This window comes from Neoarius graeffei, chromosome 2 (assembly GCF_027579695.1).
Source record: "Neoarius graeffei isolate fNeoGra1 chromosome 2, fNeoGra1.pri, whole genome shotgun sequence".
In the NCBI taxonomy this organism is placed as follows: Eukaryota; Metazoa; Chordata; class Actinopteri; order Siluriformes; family Ariidae; genus Neoarius; species Neoarius graeffei.
The window spans coordinates 42,042,465-42,056,672 of record NC_083570.1 but is presented as its reverse complement, the minus strand read 5'-3'; the positions used below and the strand labels follow the sequence as shown (position 1 = coordinate 42,056,672).

General features: G+C 40.5%; 1 protein-coding gene across 1 annotated transcript in view; it reads right to left on the bottom strand.

The window, feature by feature from the left end:
* The window catches only part of LOC132881599 (plexin-C1-like), a 48,373-nt gene that overhangs the window by 22,325 nt on the left and 11,840 nt on the right, over positions 1-14,208 (bottom strand). The window contains exon 9 of the mRNA XM_060914254.1: positions 8,265-8,303. Within this exon, the coding sequence (XP_060770237.1) occupies positions 8,265-8,303 (39 nt within the window). The remainder of the gene's footprint in view (positions 1-8,264; positions 8,304-14,208) is intronic.

Genomic DNA, 14,208 nt, shown 5'->3' with positions numbered 1-14,208 from the left:
AATCGTCCTTCCACGTGATGTCATCTATTTTCTAAAGTTCATCAGTCCCTTTTCCAGTAAAATACCTGCACAGCATGATGCTATCACCCCACCACCAAGTTGGGATGGTGTTCTTCAGATTAAAATTACGGTCTAACAGTTTAAGGTTTGTTTTCCTCTGACCAGAGGACAGTCCTCCAAAAGGCTGTTGATCTCCTGTAAACTTCAGTCTGGCTATTTTTTTTTTTAAATACCTGTCTTTCTTTTTATACAGTGTCTTGCAAAAATATTCATCCCCCTTGGTGTTTGTCCTGTTTTGTCGCATTACAAGCTGGAATTAAAATTGATTTTTGGGGAGTTAGCACCATTTGATTTACACAACATGCCTACAGCTTTAAAGGTGCAAATTGTTTTTTTAATTTTTATTGTGACACAAAAAATAATTAAAATGAAAAAATAGAAATCTGGAGTGTGCATACCGGTAGGTATTCACCCCCTTTCGTATGAAACCCCTAAATAAGAGCTGGTCCAAACAATTCACTTCATAAGTCACATAATTAGTTGATTAAGATCCACCTGTGTGCACTCAGTGTCACATGATCTGTCATATGATGTCTGAATAAATCAACCTGTTCTGGAAGGACCCTGACTCTGCAACACTAAACAACATGAGAACCAAGGAGCCTCCAAACAGGTCAGAGACAAAGTTGAGGAGAAGTATAGATCAGGGTTGGGTTATAAAAAAAAAAAATCCCAAACTTTGAATATCCCACAGATCACCATTAAATCCACTATAGAAAAATAGAAAGCATGTATGGCACCACCACGAACATTCACGTTCCAGCAGGACAATGACCCTAAACATACTGCTAAAGCTACACTGGAGTGGTTTAAAGGGAAACAGTTAAATGTCTTGGAATGGCCTAGTCAAAGCCCAGACCTCAGTACAATTGAGAATCTGTGGCATAACTTGAAGATTGCTGTACACCAATGCAACCCATCTAACTTGAAGGAGTTGGAGCAGTTTTGCTTTGAGGAATGGGCAACAATCCCAGTGGCTAGATGTGCTAAGTTAATAGAGACATACCCCAAGGGACTTGCAGCTGTAACTTGCAGCTGTAACCAGCTTTGGTGGGTAATAACTTTAGTCTCACTAGCCACTTTGGCGGGTGGTTTATTCTGTGATATGACAATATATTTTAATTGTAGTTTTCTCTGAAGGCATCTGATATAAGCAATGCAATGTAATATTACGCGCCTACAACTCCCATGAGCACCTGCATAAACATTCTGACACAACATGTTACAATTGTTTAGAACGTTCGTTAACGTCTCAGATAAAATCAATGATACGGTAACTTGCGGTTAATGAACGAAGCAACAAAGTTGCTGACGACTGGCAAGTGCACTATGTGGCGCATATAGCTGGAGTTTCAAACCCTGCTGCTCAGGAAAAAAGGGGCAGAGATGAATAAGATGCTAATAGGAAGATAAGACAGTTCAATGACAAATGGAAGTTAGGGCGAGATTGGCTAGTTCATAGCAAAACCGAAAATACCATGTACTGCGAAGACTAGAAAGTATGGCAACAAGCGAGTGAAGGGTCTCTCTCTTGTGACAGGCACTAGTAATTTTAAACTCAAAACTATAAAAAGAAAGAACAACTTTATTCATCACGCACATGTGAAATTTCCTCCCTGCATTTAACCCATCTGAAGCAGTGAACACACACATGCACACACATACATACATACATACCCAGAGCAGTGGGCAGCCATGCTAACAGTACCAGGGGAGCAGTTGGGAGTTAGGTGCCTCGTTCAAGGGCACCTCAGCCCAAGGCCATCCCATATTAACCTAACCACATGTTTTTAGACTGTGGGGGAAACCGGAGCACCCGGAGGAAACCCATGCAGACACAGGGAGAACATGCAAACTCCACACAGAAAGCCCCCCACCGGCCACTGGGTTCAAACCCTGAACCTTCTTGCTGTGAGGCGACCGTGCTAACCACTACACCACCGTGCTGCCCATATTTAGCTGGCATATTTAACTATGACATTTGAATTTATATTTCATATCTACAAATGTACTGTAATAATTTGTCTAGGCTTGACAGGGCAATAAATAGATAGTTAAAGTATGCATTAAAATGTTTTAATAGTTGTATTACTCAATTGTATTAAAATGTTTTAAAATGTCAAATCAGATTCAGTCACCTGAAGGAGGTGGGAGTGAAAAACAGCAAGCAAAGGCCAGAGGATTCCTTCATATCATGAAGGATGGAGCAGTCCTGAAATTCTCCTGCTTCCTCCATGACTTGCTAAGTCAGCTCAGCAGCCTGTCTTTAACCTCAGTAACTGTGGCTGAAGTGCATGACTGCCTGTCCTCTACCTGCGCCATAATTCCCAAATACAAATCCAGGTAAAATCACCAAATACACTCTTTGACAAGCAGTTATGTTATGCAGGCGGCACGGTGGTGTAGTGGTTAGCGCTGTCGCCTCACAGCAAGAAGGCCCGGGTTCGAGCCCCGTGGCCGGCGAGGGCCTTTCTGTGTGGAGTTTGCATGTTCTCCCCATGTCCGCATGGGTTTCCTCCGGGTGCTCCGGTTTCCCCCACAGTCCAAAGACATGCAGGTTAGGCTAACTGGTGACTCTAAAATTGACCATGAATGTGAATGGTTGTCTGTGTCTATGTGTCAGCCCTGCGATGACCTGGCGACTTGTCCAGGGTGTACCCTGCCTTTTGCCCGTAGTCAGCTGGGATAGGCTCCAGCTTGCCTGCGACCCTGTAGAACAGGATAAAGCGGCTACAGATAACGAGAACGAGTTATGTTATGCCATGATATTAAGTAACTTGACGTAATTCAATTTGTCCTCTCCTCTTCTTTCTCTTTCATAATGTAGACTTGGACCTAGGCTGAAAACAGTGCTGGGAACAAATGTGTATGAGGGCATCAGTCTGAGGCCATGTGATGATCACTCCCTTCACCAGACCAAAGACCGTCTCATAGATCTGCTGTCAGAAACATTGCTCAACAGATTTGAAGATATGAGCCATGGGATCCTGTGTGCCATGCGGATCACTAACTTCTGCTACTGGCCAGAGATGGACAAATTACAGTGAGCTTGTTTGTTTTTTTTAATGAAAAATGACCAGACTACACAAAACATGACTACAAAACTTACTGATGTCATATTTGCCTAGCACATCATCTACATCTTTTTTCTTGCATCTTGTAGATTTTGGTGATTCTGACATCCAGGAGCTTGTTACACACTTCAAACCTCTGATTCAGAGATCTGGAGTGAAGGTGGATGAAATCCTTGACCAGTGGACTATTCTGAAGTCCAGGCTCTACCAGGACCCTGGTGCCATACGAAACATCACCTGGCCTGAAATCAATCGCCAGCTTGGCCAATACTGCCCAGACATACTGCATGTGACTGACCTCATCCTTTACATCCCTGCTTCAACAGCAGATTGTGAACGTGGATTCAGTGCCATGAAACTGGTAAAAAGTGACTGGCATGCCAGTCTTAAGAGTCAGACATTGTCTGACCTGCTAACTGTACAGCTATCATCTGCCCCTATTGGAGACTTTGATCCCGCCCCAACTATCAACTTATGGCATGCTGGAAGCCTCAGGTTACGAAAACCGTTTTTCATGGACCATTCAGACTCATCTGATGATGAATGTAATGAGGACATTTAATGTCTCTCTCTCTCACATGTTCACACATGCATTACACACACACACTATTAATAGATAATACATAATATACATAATAATACTTGATAATACACAATACTTCCATATCAAAACATCAAATGTTTTTTCAATGATAAATGTTTTGAGTTGGACTTTTAATATTAGAATCAGTTCAGTTGTACTGAATTATTTTTCATATTTCATATTATACGATATTTCATATTGTAAGGGGCTTGAATTTGAGTTCAATAAATAGAATACTCTGTTTATAATTTTGTCTGAATTGGTTGCATGTTTTCATATAGGGAGCTACCTTAACAGCACTGAATGCTTGAGTGCTACTGTAGAGATACATTATACGCTGCCATTCATAGTTAAATCTAGACCTTCCGAACTTTAACGTATCATGGTGAAGAAAAAAATGCGATTTCCTGGCAACAAAATTGTGGCTAGTGAAAAGGCTGAATGGCTAGTGACTCAGAAAAACCACTAGTCACAGTGGCTGGTTAGCAAAAAAGTTAATGTAAAGCCTTGCTATGCACACTCCAGATTTCTGTTTTCTTAATTATTGTTTGTGTCACAATAAAAATAAATAAATTTTTACACCTTTAAAGCAGTAGGCATGTTGTGTAAATCAAATGGTGTAAATCAAATGGTGCTAATCCCCCCAAAATCCATTTTAATTCCAGTTTGTAATGCAATAAAACAGGACAAACACTGAGGGAGATGAATACTTTTGCAAGACACTGTACTTTAAGTGCTTCTTCCTTTCATAACAGCCTTTAAGGTCATGGTGATGTAGGAATCTCTTAATGGTGGATCTTAAATGTTCATACTTTGTTCCTGATGCCATCACATCCTTCACCAGTTCCTTTGTTGGGCCAAAGTTCATTCATTCCGGGTTAATTTGTGCCTCTTTCCTTAATGATACATTGGTGTGGTCTCAAGATTTCTATATTTGCATACAGCTATTTGTTCAGATGGTGATGGTATCAAGAACAAAAAGGCACCAATTTAAAAGATAGGCCCATAGCCACATGTGCTCTACCAATGAACTCATTATTATGATAACTGGCTAATCAGAAGCTTCAAAAAGTCATTTATTTTCTGAATCAAACATGGAGTTTCAGTATTGGGGAAATGAAATTGAACATTTTTATCTGAGGTTTCTGTAAATGTTTGACCTCAACTACTGTATGTAGATATTATTATTATTATTATTATTATTATTGTTGTTGTTGTTGTTATTATTAGCAGCCACCGCCACATGGGCAGTATATGAATGGAAAATATTTTCACATGAGACTGCAAAAAGCCATGCTGGTCAATATCAAATTGCAATTTAAATAATCATCCATTATCTGTAGCCACTTATCCTGTTCTACAGGGTTGCAGGCAAGCTGGAGCCTATCCCAGCTGACTATGTGTGAGAGGCGGGGTACACCCTGGACAAGTCACCAGGTTATCGCAGGGCTGACACAGAGACAAACAACCATTCACACCTACCGTCAATTTAGAGCCACCAATTAACCTAAACTGCATGTCTTTGGGGGAAACCGGAGCACCCAGAGAAAACCCATGCAGACATGGGGAGAACATGCAAACTCCACACAGAAAGGCCCTCACCAGCCGCTGGGCTCAAACCCAGGACCTTCTTGCTGTGAGGCGACAGTGCTAACCACTACACCACCGTGTTGCCCTTTAAATAAACATAACTTATCAAATACTAGAGGTAGAAATAAAGGTGTTAAGTTTCTTTGTAAAAACAAAAATGTTTTGTAAAAGTATACTGGCAATTCATTTTGAAATTACAACACCAAATCAGAAAAAGTAGAGATGGTAAGGAAAATGCAAATTAAAAAAAAGAAAGCAGCGATTCCGAAATTTACTTTGACTTGTATTTCATTGCAGACAGTATGAACCAGGCTTGTAGTACTCGAGTCCAGGACTCAGACTCAAGTCTGACTCGTGCCCTAATTTTAAGGACTCATGATTTGACTTGGACTTGAGCACTGATGACTCAGACTTAGACACGGACTCGTGCATTAACTGCATTCGGACACATAAATTGGAGATGAGGACTTGGATTTTTTTTCTGTATTTTTTGTAACATGCCATAATAATTTGGCATAAGATATTTATATCTACATTAATTTTTATATTAATTTCATGCAAGAGGATGCACATTCTACGTCATGTTCAGGAACAAACTAACGTTAATGGCGCTAAAATGCCTGGAGAGAAGCCCCTAGGATTGTCTGATTTGCTTATACAGACTTCTCGTGCAGTGGGAAAAAATGCACTGCTATGCGTTCCATATGCAGAAGAACTATTGAGGAGATGACAGGGACAACCTCGAACTTCAATCATGATTTGGCAAGACTCCACCCAGAGAAGGAAGTGACATGCTATGTTCATTGTTCTGCTGATAGTGGGGCTTGCTTGCTGACTGATGAACTAGCTAGTGTTAAACCTCTTTCATGTTATTTGCCCTGTTGATAGTGGGCGGGGCTTGCTGAGCGATGAACAAGCTTTTCATCTGTAGCCTATTAACTAAAATGGGGCAGTCGAGCAGTAATGTTAGTGCAACACAGTAGCAGAGACAGTTTCACATAAAGGCAGCAACAGCCACCGTCAAATGGTGCAGTTGGAGTCTTGTTCTCGACTCAGATCAACAGTGGATTTGACTTGGACCTGACTCGAAATTTTCTTGAATGACTTGGACTTGACTCGGACTTGAACAGTGGGGACTCGAGACTAGACTCAAACTCAAACTTTGTTTGGGCGGGGGATAATAAGTGTTTATTTTGAAAAAAACAACAAATTTCATCAAGTTGTATCACTACAGTATATCAGCAACTCCAATCTTTAGCAGAAATATACGTATGTGATTTAGAGAGGGAGTTGTAAATGAAATCAGATAATTCATTGAATTTATTAAAAGAAATTAGAACACATCTGCAAGAGCACTAATACAACAAATCAGGTTGAGGTAATTGCAGTAAATATTGACACTAATGGTTAACTTTCTTCACGACTTAATGAAATCATGAGGTAAAACATCAAATAATGGGCTGTTGTCTTGTTTTGAGTGCAATGCAGGTCAAAGATTATTTACAAATCATCCTTTTCAAGTTTAATTTCAGTTTCAACATACCATCTCAACTTTTTCTGATTTGGGGTTGTAACTTTTTTGTTTTTAAAGGCCTGATGAACACAAACCCAATTCCTCTTTCACACCTCTTAAAGGTCCCATGGCATGAAATTTTCACTTTCTGAGGTTTTTTAATGTTAAAATGAGTTCCTCTGACCTTCTTAAGTCACCCAGTGGCTAGAAATTTCATAATGTGTAAACCAAACTATGCCCAACATTTGAGAATGGCGCGTCAAAACGGCGCGTTGATAAGCTCTTCCCTTTACTATGTCAGCAAGGGAGATGATCCCCACGCCCCCCCTCTGGATTCCCACCCACTGTATGGATTGCCCGCCCAGTTGTAGTGAGGAGACCATAGAGGACACAACAACATGGCATCACCTAAGCGAGCGAAACATGGAAATTGCGCTGTACATGGATGTGACAACACAGAAAAGAGTCTGTTTTTACTGCCGACGGGAGAGCCCCTGAAGACGCAGTGGCTTAATTTTATTTACTTCAATAATACGCCGTCGAGTCTACCTAAGACGGTGTATGTTTGTCGGAAGCATTTTCCTGAGGAATGTTTCCACAACTTGGGACAGTACAGGACAGGTTTTGCACATCAACTGTCACTGAAGCCTGGGTCCGTACCAAGCATCCCTGCCGCATCAGCAACAAACACCGAACAAGTAAGTGTATAACTGGTCGTTTTGCCGTGTTTTAAAATCGGTGCGTTAGCCTAGCAATGGCTACATTAGCTGTGCAGCTAACCGCTTCCTGCAGTTAGCCAGGTAATCTGCGCTACAAAACTAAAGAGCATGCAGCATGCTCTGTTAAACTGAGTTTAGTCTGGAAATTGGCTGTAACTTATGAGCTTATGTTTGACTATTGCTCCACAATGCATGTCTTCTGTTGGATAAGTGATATGTTGCTGTAGTTGCTGCTTCTATCCTCTTTGGTTATGGAGTGCGTGTTCAAGCCTAGGGTATTATACGTTCGTAAACTACCACTCCAAAAACTCTCACTCTGTTCTCTGTGTCACATTGAGTTTACGAAAGGAGTCCGAGGGAGAACGGGGTTTTGTCTTAGCAGCGTGGCTACAGGCGCTGATAGCAGCGAGTATGTGTGTGTGCAGCTTGGTCAAGCCCCTCCCCCTCCCCCCATGGCCCGCCCCTACCCTCTACCCTTCCCTGCCTCCATGCTTCTCATTAGCAAAACGACGCACTGGGAAAAGCGCTGAAATGGGGCTTTCTCCCAGGAGGCTATATTTACGTGCTGAGGGTTCATTTCGAGAAAGGCTGCGGATATAACATCCAGAAGCCTCCACGAGCCCATTTAAAGCATCAACAAACCACCATGCCATGGGACCTTTAACTTCCCCCTTACCAATCTTACATCCGTAAATGCTGTGTGATCAGATCCATATGTCACTCACCGTGTAGTTTCCCTCAGAGGATGATTCGCTGCATATGTCCTGCATAGGGGATGGAGATGCATTTTAATGCTTTGAAGTATTATATACAGTGGTGCTTGAAAGTTTGTGAACCCTTTAGAATTTTCTATATTTCTGCATAAATATGACCTAAAACATCATCAGATTTTCACACAAGTCCTAAAAGTAGATAAAGAGAAGCCAGTTAAACAAACGAGACAAAATATTATACTTGGTCATTTATTTATTGAGGAAAATTATCCAATATATTACATATCTGTGAGTGGCAAAAGTATGTGAACCTTTGCTTTCAGTATCTAGTGTGACCCCCTTGTGCAGCAATAACTGCAACTAAACGTTTCTGGTAACTGCTGATCAGTCCTGCACACCGGCTTGGAGGAATTTTAGCCCGTTCCTCCGTACAGAACAGCTTCAACTCTGGGATGTTGGTGGGTTTCCTCACATGAACTGCTCGCTTCAGGCCCTTCCACAACATTTCGATTGGATTAAGGTCAGGACTTTGACTTGGCCATTCCAAAACATTTAACTTTATTCTTCTATAACCATTCTTTGGTAGAATGACTTGCATGCTTAGGGTTGTTGTCTTGCTGCATGACCCACCTTCTCTTGAGATTCAGTTCATGGACAGATGTCCTGACATTTTCCTTTAGAATTTGCTGATATAATTCAGAATTCATTGTTCCATCAATGATGGCAAGCCGTCCTGGCCCAGATGCAGCAAAAGAGGCCCAAACCATGATACTACCACCACCATGTTTCACAGATGGGATAAGGTTCTTATGCTGGAATGCAGCGTTTTCCTTTCTCCAAACATAACATTTCTCATTGAAACCAAAAAGTTCTATTTTGGTCTCATCCGTCCACAAAACATTTTTCCAATAGCCTTCTGGCTTGTCCACGTGATCTTTAGCAAACTGCAGATGAGCAGCAATGTATTTGTGGAGAGCAGTGGCTTTCTCCTTGCAACCCTGCCATGCACAACATTGTTGTTCAGTGTTCTCCTGATGGTGGACTCATGAACATTAACATTAGCCAATGTGAGAGAGGCCTTCAGTTGCTTAGAAGTTACCCCGGGGTCCTTTGTGACCTCGCCAACTATTACACGCCTTGCTCTTGGAGTGATCTTTGTTGGTCGACCGCTCCTGGGGAGGGTAACAATGGTCTGGAATTTCCTCCATTTGTACACAATCTGTCTGACTGTGGATTGGTGGAGTCCAAACTCTTTAGAGATGGTTTTGTAACCTTTTCCAGCCTGATGAGCATCAATAACACTTTTTCTGAGGTCCTCAGAAATCTCCTTTGTTCATGCCATGATACACTTCCACAAACATGTGTTGTGAAGATCAGACTTTGATAGATTCCTGTTCTTTAAATAAAACAGGGTGCCCACTCACACCTGATTGTCATCCCATTGATTGAAAACACATGACTCTAATTTCACCTTCAAATTAACTGCTAATCCTAGAGGTTCACATACTTTTGCCACTCACAGATATGTAATATCAGATCATTTTCCTCAATAAATAAATGACCAAGTATAATATTTTTGTCTCATTTGTTTAACTGGGTTCTCTTTTTCTACTTCTAGGACTTGTGTGAAAATCTGATGATGTTTTAGGTCATATTTATGCAGAAATATAGAAAATTCTAAAGGGTCCACAAACTTTCAAGCACCACTGTATATTATCCTTATCAAAGTCAAACACTATGTGTCAAATTACTTCCTTAAAACAGAACATTGTGCTGAAATATTAGCCATGATTAATTTCAAGAAGAAGAAGACAACTCATTGCTTCATTTGGAAAAGACTCAAAGTCTTAGAATTCTTAAATAAAATCAAGTATTGATGTATTATTCTCAAACTAATTATTCAGACATATTCAAAGTTGCCAACTTAAGCACAAAGGTTAAATCAATATATTAAAAATAGGGGGAAAAAAACTAATAGAATGATACTGTATACAAATGATAAAGTGAAATTTATACACAGCATTAAAATAAATATCTAAAAGGAGTCTAATGTTTTGGTAATATATTGCTGCATGAAGAGTCTTAGTTGTAACACATAGATCACCAAATCTGGTTTAATATAACAATATGGAGAGTTGGCCCCTCACACATCCAGGGTCCTTAGTTCGATTCTGAGCTTGTTATTAACTAAAATGTTAATAACTTGTGAGTTGTTGATTAGTTATGTATCACTACAGTATATCAGCTACTCCAATCTCCAGCAGAAATATATGTATGATTTGGAGAGGGAGACTGTGAATGAAATCAGATAATTCAGTGAATTTATTAAAAGAAATTAGAACACACCTGCAACAGCACTAATACAACAAATCAGGTTGAGGTAATTACAGTAAATATTAACACTAACAGTTAACTTTTTGCATGACTTAATGAAATCAAGGACATGAAATCATAAAATGTGTGTGTGGGATGAAGGCAATTTTCTCTCTGTCTTTTAATTCACTATTTTTAATTGTACAATTCAATAAAATAATGCCATGTTTTATCTGTTTTATTTACTCTTGTGAAAATCAAAACATGATGGTTTGAAAGAAAAACTGACCACTTTCAGTTTACTTTAAGTCTTCAGTTCTTGAAATAATCAATGCCTCAGATTATACTTATGCATTAATTCTAGTCTTAATACTGCTGTTCACTCAAGCCGAAATCATGGAAGAAAACTGAGCTAAAGTCAAAGGTCTGACGCATGCAACTATCCAAGTAATGAGTAAGTCTGTAGTTACGCTTCTGAATCCTGATGTGTGCAATTTTATTAACTCATCACTCTGTGTGTGTGTGTGTGTGTGTGTGTGTGTGTGTGTGTGTGTGTGTGTGTGTGTGTGTGTGTGTGTGTGTGTGACTAACTTCTGAATGAGTAAACAGAAAGTAAATAATAAATAAGCATAAGAGATGCTTGTACATCAGTGTGGATTTTTTTCAGGTATTAGTACTTTTGCCTCTGTTTAATTTGAGCCAAATATTTTAGATTATTTTTGAGGACCACAAAGATTCAAATATCAAAAATGTAACAAAAAAATATCATATAGAATACTAACTTGAAAGCAATAAATATACGTAAATAAATTTAGGAAAGATTAAAAACCAGAACAGAGAAAAGGCAGCTAAATTTCTGAGTACACACAAAGAAAATAACACAACACAGACACAAACCCAGATAGGGATGACATTAGAGAACATGGGTATAATTAATAATGATCTAGGAGAGTTAGGGTAAAGCTGAAGCAAACAATGACAACGGTGAGTGTTGGGGCCATGATGGATGATACAAAATATGAATAAAAATATTATAACTGCATTTAAAAAATAACAGAAGAAGAAGAAACCGAGGAAGAATGAAGACTAACAAAAATGTGAACTTGTGTTAGGTTTCTGTTAAGCCTCACTCACAACCCGCCGTAAGTGTTTTGGACACACACGGGTTGCAGGGTTTGGTAGCTCGCAGCCGTGCTGCAAGGTAGCGGTGAACCTGGGAGAAAGTTTGGGGGAGGAGTACGGGCAAAGAACTTGTCAAGTACAGGTCGCACACCTGACTTCCTCGAGGCATGGGAAAAACTGTGCCGTTAGCCCGTGTAAAGCGTATATCTGATGCACGTGATCAGTGCGTGTTCAGTGAGTGTGGAGTGCGTGTGACTTGCATTTTACCAGTTTCCTGTGCTACAAGTACGGGCTGCACTTGTGAAGCGTGTGTGACGCATGTGATTAGCACATTACAATCACTCATAACTTGCATGTGATGCAAGCCAGGAGTGGGTATAAAACCAGCGTGTCTGCAGCATTCTGCATCTGTCTTTCGACTGAAAAACATTGGATATTTTGTGGGAAAAATTAAAAAATTTTCAGTTTAAAGTTTAGAAAATGGGACCAAAGAAGAAGCGGTGCATGCGCTGCGCGCAGATCGCGTGCGCTGCGTGCAAGTCGTGTGCGCTGCGTGCAAGTCGTGTGAGCTGCGTGCATGCCACACATAGGGGTAGAAAGTGAGATGTACTTCTGTCTTGCGGGCCGCACAAATAGCAAGTGCGGAATACTTGTGTAGTACTTCTGAGGCACGTCACTTGTACAATGACCGTGCATCACTCATGCGTCTTACTGTCGTCACAAAAAGCCCCTACTAGCCGCGCTGCTGACTTGGTTCAGGCGTACAAAAGGAGTACGGGTCCTGAACATAGTGTATGCATTCTTGATTTGTCGTAAGACCCTTAAAATTTGCATGTGCAGGTCCAAAAGTCTCCACGGGCAGTCTACGACCTGCTACGGCGCTGAATACACGCAAGTGTCGCACAAGTCTCAAGCATGGTTTTGCCAAATTTTTTACCGTAGACTGCCTGTAGCAGCACGTACGGCGGCTTGTGAGTGAGGCTTTAGTTAGATCATTATAGTCATAATAATTACAGCGGTTTTGATTGTAAAGTGAGAAAATCTCGAGTGACCTGAAAAAGTGCAGTTCTATCTTGTCCGTCCTGACCGCCAGAGGCATAAGCACTCGATGTCTCCATCTCACGCATGTGCAGTTCCAAGTACCAGAGTATCTATTCTTTTTCAAGTACCAGAGTATCTGTTCTTTTTCATATTCTGGCTCGCAGGTAGACTGCACATCACTGAGATTTACTAAAAGAAAGCTGATAGTAGTCATGTGTTTTTAACTGTTTGTTGTGGGTAGCTCTGTGACAACTTGTTGGAGTTGCGAGCATCTTGCCCTCCAAGGCTGTGACAAGCGAATGTTCTGGTGAAAGGTTTGCTGCAGTTTGTTGTGTTCGCTCCTTTCGCTCGGATCATTATCCTCAGCTGGTCTACAGCTATTTATGTACCTAACGTACTGATAAGTTTACTTCGTAAGTATTACTTACGTACTCGCCTATTGATTGGTTGAATTATCGGTAACAACACTGGTTGGAAGTTACCCATTTTTGTTGGTGTAGGCAGCATGTGCATGTCCACTTTCAGTATTATGTACTTGTTTATTCTGTTAGCAGCTATGCTTACCTTGTTTCAACCAGTGCTTTCATTTGGTTTGTCTTAATCCACATATTCTAGAGATAACTTGGTTGTGCCTGTTTTTTGTGGTTGTAACCATAGCAAGCTAAGATTTGTTGGCAAAGGTAGTGTGTGCGCTCCCACGTCCAGTATGATTTACTTGATTTTTCTTTCACTTGGTTTACCCTAACTCGTACATTCTGGAGACAACTCAGCTGTGTTGATTTTCTGTGTTTATGCCTTGAATTATCAGTAACAACATTGGTTGGACCCATTTTTGTTGGTGAAGGCATTATGTGTGCTCCCACTCCCAATATTATTTACTTGAATTTATCTGTTAACAGCAAAAATTTTGGCTATGCTGCTTGTTTCAGCCGACGCTTTTGCTCAGTTTACCTTAATTCATTTATTCTGCAGATAACTCGGTGGTATATGTTTTCTGTCTTTGTAACCACAGCAAGCTCACCCTTGTTGGTGAAGGCAGTGCTCTTGGTGCCACTCCAGCATAGATACATTATATTGGCTTTGATTCTTGCAGTTGCCAACAGTATTCTGTTTGAGCTAACTTGCTACTTTGGTATCAACTAAGCTGTGTTGTGGCATCTTTGCTGGTGAAGGCAGTGGTATTGCTCCAACTCCCAGCATAGAACCATTTGTGTTATAGTTAATGCAGGAGGTTTCAATATATATATATATATATATATATATATATATATATATATATATATATATATATATATATATATACACACACACACACACACACACACACACACACACTCACTGTATGTTGCAACTCTTCTTGGTGATGGTAGTGTGCTTGCTCCCTCTCCCAGCATTTGCTGTTATTTCTTGTGTGTTGTATTTTACTGGTTGCCACCATGTTGAGCAACCATTATTGGTCAGCCTGTATGGCTTCTCTGCA